A 10,300-nucleotide genomic window follows, 5' to 3' on the forward strand; every position below is an offset into this window, starting at 1 on the left:
ATATTTTTAAAATGGTATTAGAAAAATGATAGAATTAATATTAAGGTACTTATTCAAATATTTCCCAATTTCGTTTAGATAAGCTTGTGTTTTTAATATTATTAATTTAAATTTTAAGCTCCCCTATTCAAAAAATTCATTGATTATATATAATTCTATTTTATCCTTAAAATTATTTTGACATTCGACAAGAAAATACTTTTTCTGCTCCTTGGGCTATTTAAAACAAGTAACAAAGTTTTTGTACAATGATTGTAAAATTATTTTAATGAGTACTTAATAAAAACAAGCGAAGGAAATTGATATAATAGGAACGACTTTATAAACTTTCTTAGAGAACTAAACTTTGAATAAAATTCTTCTGAAATAATAATATTTTTTATCTTCCAGATCTTATTTTAGGTTTAAATAAAGACGATCAATATATTTCAACTTAAGATTTCAAAATATTTGCAAACAAATTTGCTAACCAAAGAAAAATATAAAAGTTTTTTTTATACAGTAATTTTTAAACTTGTCCTGAAATGGACAACAAGTAGAACTGTATAGGGTAAAAATGGCTTTAAAAATACTAAGTCTTCTGATCATTATCATATATAATGATTTTAGCATATTTTAATGCAATATAAATTTCTTGTTTAATTTTGACCAGGTAGTGTTGTGACGTAGTTCTCTGACAAGTGGGTTTTCGTGATCCTTGAGGCGGCTTTTGTAATTGTCTGAATGTGTTCGTGTTTCATCGTTTCTTGTGTTCATGTCGGCATCTTTATGTATTAACCAATTCGGTACATATTTTGGGGTATCACATTTTTTTTTTAAATAATTTATTTTGGCATTTTTAAATTTTTCACGTTTGATTCAGAAGCTCATCCCTTTAGTTGTATACCGTATGTCCAAATTGCCTTAATGATAGCTTTGTACAAATAAATTTTGTGTGTCAAGTTTTGAATACAAAATATAAAAGTGATAAATTGATGGCTATAAATATACATGAAATGTAATTCAAATTTAGTAAGTTCGATTTTCTTACATATTTTTTGTACAAGACATATAATATAATATTACAGTTGCAGTGTACAATTGAAAATTTTTACATTTTAGCAAGAAAATGATTGTTCTTAACTAAAAATCATCTTATGATTTCTATTTTATTTATTCTTGATAAAATAAAAGTATTCTTTCTATATCGATCTAAAGAAGCGCCTTTATATTTCCGATCGCCTAATAGGAATATATGAGCCGACGTGGTCTGCAAATACTCCGCAATGTATCGGAAAATAATTGTTTTTCCTTTCTCGAGAATCCAGCTGCGCTGTGAAAAATAGTTTAATTATTTTCCTTATCAGTCTTCATTATTACTGACTGTATTCCACAGACACTTTTATTCATTCCTGATCGATAATTTATGTCTATTTGTTCGCATTGATATTACCAGACGATGTAATAAAATTACTCTTCTCTGAATTTATGTGAAGATGGAATTATTTCTTTTCAAGATATTATTAATCAGAAAATAGTTTAGGGTTGTCTTAATTTATTTATATTAAATGATAATTTTGAACAACTGTTTATGTGAATAATTATACTACTTTGGAACTAATACAAATGGGAAAGTTACATACATAAAATTCGTATTCATTATATTTCTGGAAATTCAATTAACCAATTTTAATTAAAAAATATGTACTTATATTTAGATATAAATATATATAGATCAAATTTTTTGTATGAATGATGCACATATCACTGATATATTTTTCAATTACATGCAAAATTATATACAAAACAATTATTTACTTTGCATTACCAAGAAAACAGCAAAGTACACCAGAAGTGTACTTTTGTATTAAATTTAAGATTTATTTAAATTATAGTGAATGTTTTCTCAAACATTATAAATACAAAATAATAAATATTAATTTTGCCACAAGTAATTCATATGTCTTTATTATTATTTATCAATTTTTAAATTTTGTTTATTACCAGTTCAAAAAGAAGGAGGAACGCAGCTAAAACTCGTCATCGATTATTCGAATGATATTCAAGCACTTTTCAAACCTATGAGGTAAGATAATTATTATTTTTATTAATATTAATGATAAATAATAATATATTTATTATATATTTTTTAGGTTTCCCAGAGAGCAACAGACTTTGCCAAATCATTTTTATTTCACTGACTATGAGAGGCATAATGCAGAAATTGCAGCTTTTCATCTAGATAGGTAAGTTAGTAATTAAAAAATTATAGATAATTATATTTATTTTATGCACTATATATAATTATATAGGAATTATATAATATAATTATATATAATATATATAATATATATATATATATATATATATATATATATTTATATAATATATATATATATATATATATATATATATATAATTAAATAATTATATAAATAATATCTTGAGTTTATCATTCCTTCTTTGAAAACTAGAATTGAATAATTGTTATGAAAATAATAGGTGAGAAAAAAACTTATACAAAATTGTGCACTACATATTTTATTTAAATATTTAATAATTAAAACTAGTTGAAAAATAGCTCAATTAACAGATTCATTTTCTAATATGGGTAACTAACTAACTAACTTTAATACACGATTATCTTCGAAACAAATGATTTCATTTCATATCATATGATAGCCAATTTATCTGCAATATTGTTATAAGGATTTATAGAACAATATTGCAGGTAAATAATTTTTGCTTCCTAATTTCCTACAAAGACCTTCCATGGCGTAGTAAAGGGTTAACACCTGTGGACGGGATCTCTGGCAACTTGATATCGTGCAGCAGCGATGTCGTTTTTTATTTAAAATATAGATCAAAAATATGTTTCCAGTTGAAAATAGCCCGTTTCGGGCACTATGGTGTAAAATGGCAGTGGGAAACATCTCACAATATTCTTCTCTGAATCGTGTTGGAGTTTAACAGTTTAACTCACAACCTGAGGGTTTACTCTTTTGGGATTTTGATGAAACTTCGCATGTTGAAAGAGTTGATAGTCAAACTGCACTCCATAAAATATTATAGGCCTATGAGAAGTGATTTAATTATGAAAATTAATAATTCACGGACCTGCCCTAGTGCAGAACTAACATTATATTTTTATTTATTAATTTTCTATATTTTTCTATATACTTTTAAGAAAAGGTACATAATCCGTTCTTTTATAAGTTATTTATTATTCTGTAATTATTATCATTATCACTTCATAAAAAATGTTTTTGACAGAAAAACCTGAAGATGGAACGTATTTTGTTCTGAAACGTCGTAATTAAAGATCAAGTATCTACAAAAAACTAATGGTTTCTTTATTTTTTTGTTAAATATAATTTCAATTTGATCTTGTATTTATTTTTATTATATACAATACTCGAATATCTTATCTAAGTTTAAACTTTTCTTTTGACATCTTGATCTCTTTTATTAGTTCACTAAAAAATTGAATGATAGCATTCCAATTTCCATTCCATATCAAATAGTTTATTAACTTCCCGCAGGGTATAGTAATGGGCCAAAAATCGAAAATGAATTTTTTTGCATATTTTCACGTTTTAGAGGTTTCTGAACATTTTGGCATACCTCAGAAAAAATTGATGTGTGTGCGTGTATGTGTGGATTCAAATTTTCGTCCACGTTTTCGGGAGTACCGTTCAACCGATTTGAATTATTCAATTCCTACTGATGGGGATTGGTGCTGATTAGTTTTTGACTAAGGGGCAGGTTCAGCCTTTACGGAGATAGGGTTGCTCCCAGAGTGCAGAAAATAGAAATCGAGTTTTTGAGAGAACTGAGTATCCGATTTGAATTATCCAAAAAACATTTAATTTGTAATGATTGGGAGAAGTGGTGATTAGTTTTTGGCAAAGACAAGTTCAGCTATCTCGCAGATACGGAGCTAAATGTGTAAAAAATAGCAGTTTTTGAGAGAACGAATCATCCGATTTGAATGATTCGAAAAACTTTATGCTTGTGTTGACTAAACGATTGATTTTTTTTAAATTGAATATCGAAAATAGACAAGAATCTTCATTTTAACTCCGCTTATATTTAAGGGATCATTGAGTTTTGTTTATTTACTTTTCATATATGTTTATATGAACATAATTGTTCAATTTATAAGCTCTTATATTTTGTCTATAAAATACGAATAATGAAGGTTACAGTATTCATAATATATTTGAAAACATTTAATGTTCTTTGAATATTTTATTTAGTTATTATGCAATGAATATTTGTGTAGTATTTTTAATTTGTATTTGAAGTATATGTTACTACTGCATAATTATCTCTAACTGTAAATTATATAGTTGAAATTATATTATATTAAAACCGACTGCTGAAAATATAATTTGCCTGCGCTTTTGTGTAATATATAATAATTCACAATGAAGAATTAGCTTATAGCAAAAGGCACGCATCAGTCATATATGTCAAAAAGTTACCAAGCCGTGATATTGTCTGATTAGACCGATTAGAGCAATTTCGTATTCTTTGAAGCTACGCACTGCATCCTGTTGATGAACAGAATTAATTTAATATTTATTAAAGAACTGTGTCACATTGGATTTTATTAATTGTAGGCGTTCTATATATTCTAAACTAAACCATAAATCCAACAATGAAATATAGTCAGTAATCACATAATACAATATAATGGCAAAAATAAAAAAAATAAAAATGAATTATTGGTATATTATAGGAATGGAAACACATAACGCACATAACGCATGAATAAAAATTCATTCACACATTTAGCTGATTTTCTTAAATTCTATTTTGACCTTTTAAAATTGTCAAAGTTTTCTCATACAACGGCCACACCGATTTCAAAATTTTTAAATTCATTCGATCAAACTCGATAACAGAAACTTTCTTAATCTCGATAACAATAGTCTTTCTTTAAAATGGAGTCGAACTACAAAAAATATAGATAGCACAGAGATATGCAAAATATATATTGTAATTGAAAAAAAAGTAATGAGTGAAATGCAAAATTTTCATCTGCATTTATACAAAGGCCCTGTACCATTTGAGAATTTAAAACGCGTTTGAAAGATTTTGTGTTGATTAGTAAAGATCGATCGGGTCGTTTTTTCGTAATTATATTTAAAATAAAATTTTGGCGTTTTTAACTAAATGTAACACGCCAATAAAATTTATGGTCTAAATGAACATCGTAAAATATTATAGTCCTACGAAAATCAGTTGAAATAAAACAAAGCCTACTTTAACAGGTAATATAATGCCATCCATTAATCATGTGATTGATTTCTAAGAAATTTTAGAAATTTCTCACCCTTGGTAATATGTGGTGATATTTGGAATTGTCCCCCTTTTCCCACCAAACATTACCTTGTATATTAGTACCTTGAAAAAACGTAAAATATTTGATTTTTTTTTTGATAAATTTTGGATTTTCTCAAATTTGGGTAAGAAATAAATACACTATCTTACCTACTTCAACTTATAGATTAAAATGTAATCTGATTGTTCAAACAAGCTGTAAGCAAAAATAAAAAAATATCTTACTAGACCCGCCTCTCACACGTGATATTTCGTGATATTTTATCAGCCCCCCTTCCCCCCTGTAGGCATCCCCTGATTAATGCACGCCCCCTAACAGATATTATAAGTTTGTTCGAAAGATATTGTTTTGTAATTGCATTAATTAGTTTTAGTGAAAGTGAAGAGTTTATTTTCGAAATTGCTAGTTGGCCATTTTCTAAATCAATTCTTGTTGATTCAGTCGATTTTTTGCTAGTTGATTGCTCATATTTTAAAAAATTAATTTACATGTATCATGTTTTTACCTTAAGGCAAATTTCCACTAACACTTATTTTAAATGTGAGTCACTATTATCAGTGGTGTTGTGCTAATATTTTCTTTGCCGGAACGCTAAAATTTAAAATCCGGTTTATAAACCGGTTCAAGAAAATTGATATATTTCGATAAGAACTCACAAATCTAATATATTGACTTCTTAAATAATTAACTCTATTATATACAGCTAGTCTATACATTAAATTGTACAAGTATGAGGGAATCATTGAGTACATAATTTATATTCTTTAATAACATTAATTATATTTATTGTGGTATTATTTGTATTCATTAATACTTACAGGTATTTCTTATGGTCTAAAAGTACTCGAGATTTATTATAATACTTTATAAGACTTAGCCTAATAATACGATAGATAACCTATTACCTATCTTACTATACTATATTATTGTATATCATAGGTAGATATCTATTATCAATCATACCGTCATTAACTTATTATATACCTACATACTTTTTACTTCTTATAAATACTGCTGTCTAATTTATATATTTACCTATATTAAATAGGTTTACCTTACGCCCTATGTATTTTTTTATTATCTCTACCTATCTATTGTCTATACCGGGATTTGAACCGGAGACCTCCGCGTGGCAGTCGCGCGCCTTAACCACTACCCTATCGGGTATCCCCACCAATAATATAATATGGGACGCACTGTTGTTACCGCGGGTCATTTTCTAATTAATTAGATAATTAATACTAAGGTGACGCGACGACATGCGAAAAAAGTCGGTTGATTGTAGCGTTACGGTGGTGTAGTGGATAAGGTCGCCGCGTATCACGCGGCGGACCCGGGTTCGATTCTCGGTAGGGTTAATGTAGCGTGTAAGGAAAATTATAGGTAATAGGATATATAGTAGATATAGGTTAGGTGTATTCGGTATACAATGTAGGGATTTGAGAGTATATGATGAAATATAGCGTATAGATGTAAGGCGTGTAGTATAGAATGTAACGTATAGGCATACGTAAGGCTATAAAAATACACGAGTAGGAACCTATGATGTAGGTGTTTAGCGTATAAGAAATGCGAATGAATATAAGATTTAATTTATAAATATTATTTTTTCTATAAGAATTTTTATCTCGGTATTAAATATCTAAAATATCCAAAATATCCGTTAAGGCATTGATTACACCTTACTGCTGCCTTTGCCGTTATCACTTCAGAGAAAATTAATTACTACACTTTTAAACGATTGTTTGCACTGTGCGACAATAGACATAGAACTATAAATTTTATTAAATGTTTGACTAACTTGTGCGAGCTGATTTTCTTAAGATGTTCTTAGTCTCGCAACTTACTGAATTCTAAAAATTCTAAATTTAAAAAATATAATATAAAAATTATTATACCGCTGTCTGGAAGGGATGGCAATTTTTAAATATACAGACTAATACATACAGAATTTGGAATTTTTCTATAATCCGTAATATTGAGAAAGTTTGCATTAGACCTAAAAAGGGATGCTTATTTACCTAAGCTCTGGAAATATATATGGAAAAATTATATGATTTGCACATGCATTCTGTGCTCACTTAAACTAAACAATGATCATAATATATTTAACGAATTTTTAACAGTATTTACAAATTACATTCAAATCACCCAAAGCAAGTGGGTTAAAGTCGTGTAATTTTTTAATTTGTTTCCCCCCTTTGAATTTAAAAATGGATTTTTCTATGGGGCGTGTGCCCCACGTTGGGAATTACTAGTCTAGGAGTACAATTTTTTAATCTACTACCAGGTTAATTTAATCTACTATCAATAATTGAGTGATCATCAATCCCACAGCACTTTATCAGATTTTTATAAGATCAAAGTTTCTAGGAATATGCATACAAATCTCAAATTGTAGGCCGAAATTTAGACAAGTCTATTAAAATATCAAGGTAACTCTTTTGCTATAAATTGTCAACTAATTTACCAATAAATAAATGTCAATAAAACAATGATTAAAAAAAATTACCAATAAATGTTGGATTGTAAAAATTTACAAGCGATCGAACAGCTTATATTTTTGCCTTAGATGGCAAAAAATTCAACAATTATTAAAATATACATTTTTTGCTGTTCTTATGCTTTTGTATTTATAGAATTGCTTTTTCGCTACAATCAATTTCATTAAATGAATGTCTTAAATTATTTATTTTATTCGACTAACGTCCGCTATGTCCGAAACAAGTCCAACTTATATCCGAAATAATCGGGCATCAGACACTTTTCGGTCTTAAAGTAACATATGTGAAATTTGAAATATACTACTGTATTGTAATTTATATTTCAGTTCATACACCTCAATTTGTAACTAAATTATAAACGACTTTGATAAATCCAGTGGTGTTGTGCTAATATTTTTTTGTCGGAACGCTAAAATTTAAAACTGGTTCATAAACCGGTTCTCATGTTTTTTCCGGTTCCGTTCGAAAAGGAAAGAAACAAAAATTATTACAAAACCCATTGTGTGCACATATATGTATGTTTATTACAATATTAAGAACATTTAATAGAAAATAGTTGAATAATAATTATAAAATTTACTTATTAAATCATTTCTGTATGTAGCGATTTTTTTATATTTTTTCTTGCCGGAACGCGTTCTTCCCAAAAATGATTTGCCGGAACGACGTTCCGGCGCGTTCCGGCTCGACAACACCACTGACTATTATTATATTATTATCGAGATTTATTTTTTTAGATTATTTGGGCTTCCGCAGAGCCATGCCAGTTATGGTCGAACCCTAAATATGACCACAGACCTTTATGCTCTCGCAGACGAGCAACTTTTGAAGACATTCTTCGTATCACCTTCCAAAAATCTGTGCTTCCATGGAAAATGTTCATATTACTGTGATACCTCACATGCGATATGCGGAAATCCAGACACTCTCGAAGGATCTTTTGCTGCTTTTTTACCGTTACATGATCGTGCCGCCAGGAAGGTAAAGGACTGATTTGTAAAATATTTACATTATTTATAGTAATTTACATAACATTCATTCAGTGTATTAAAAAAATTATGAATTATTATTCACGACTTAAAATTGCATTTTAGGTTTGGAGGCATCCTTGGAGAAGATCATACCACAAACGAAGGAAAGCTCAGTGGGAGACTGATGCAGATTACTGCTCGACGGTAGTATATATTATAAAATAATTTTTTTTTCTAAATAATATACTTGATAAGGTTTTTCATTATACTGTTGTTTTCAGGTTCGGGATATTCCACCATATGACGAAGGGGCGTCGATTATTAGATTTAATCGATATGGCAGTATTTGATTTTTAATGGGTAATATGGACAGACATCACTATGAAACCTTCAAACTTTTCGGTGAGTTAATGGTATAATTAAAATATTAGAATCGATTAATACTGAACTTAACTAAATCCTTGATTAGGAAACAATACTTTTCCATTACATCTGGATCATGGCAGAGGTTTTGGACAGCCTTTTCATGATGAATTGAGCATCCTTGCTCCACTTCTTCAGTGCTGCGAGATTAGAAGTTCGACGTTGAAAACCTTATTACGGTAAGCCCATTATTATATAAGTTTATATATATATATATATATATATATATACTCGACGGGATTTGGCTAAAAAGTTGATTTCTAACTACGTCAGAGGTTTGTCTGAATTTTTCATTTGTTTGAGAAGTCGTCATTAAAAATCTAACTGCATATAAAAATATAACATTAAATAGTGGTGCATGGCATCGTGCCTTAAGGCAAATTGCTAGAACTTCCTATAACAGAATTAAGTATTCGAGGAAAAAAACAACATCAATCAAAATATTGATCAATATTAATAACAATTGTTTAAAACATTTTCAAATAGATAATTATAATCATAATCAATCACTATATATTTTATCGTTCACAAAATATACAGTGACGATCTTATCGCTCAAAACACTTGAGAAAGTTTACATTAGCAAGAGGTGCCGAATAATATTTGAAGTATGAAACTTGTATAGTTTTGAAAATTCTGAAACAATTTTTTTCTGAAAATTTTGAAATTTACATGACCGTGTAATAGACTTTAAATATTAACAATCTTGGTACGGAACCCAACAAAATTGTAACAAAATTAGTACTCATTTTAAAAAAAAATATCAAAAATCTTATAATTTGATGGTCATTCACCTAATGATCATTTTTGTCCGCCAAATATCATTATTTTTACTTTTTCCTCTGTATTTCCGAAACCGCTAGATCTGTCTTACCAAAAATTTCATCAATTCTTATTTTGTCAATACTAGCAATTGTTTTTTGAATCATTCAAATCGGTTACTCCGTTCTCTCAAAAACTGAATTACCGTCTTTGGCACGTAACTTTGAAACGGCTGGACTTGTCTCCACCAGAAACTAAATTGAGATGTGCTGATTAGTTTTTGGCAAAGGCAGGGTTAGCGGTTTCGGGAA

The 10,300-nt window shown here is 28.6% G+C and overlaps 1 protein-coding gene across 1 annotated transcript in view; it reads left to right on the top strand.

The window, feature by feature from the left end:
• LOC113385910 (extracellular serine/threonine protein CG31145) overlaps positions 1-10,300 on the top strand; it is a gene marked incomplete at its 5' end in the record, with an annotated part of 49,884 nt that overhangs the window by 27,621 nt on the left and 11,963 nt on the right. Inside the window, 2 exons of the mRNA XM_026623735.1 lie at positions 1,987-2,065; positions 2,133-2,225. Coding sequence (XP_026479520.1) covers positions 1,987-2,065; positions 2,133-2,225 — 172 coding nt within the window. The remainder of the gene's footprint in view (positions 1-1,986; positions 2,066-2,132; positions 2,226-10,300) is intronic.

This window comes from Ctenocephalides felis, unplaced genomic scaffold, assembly GCF_003426905.1.
Source record: "Ctenocephalides felis isolate EL2017-DRISC unplaced genomic scaffold, ASM342690v1 CF-g0.4_SCAFFOLD_00845, whole genome shotgun sequence".
Taxonomy (NCBI): domain Eukaryota; kingdom Metazoa; phylum Arthropoda; class Insecta; order Siphonaptera; family Pulicidae; genus Ctenocephalides; species Ctenocephalides felis.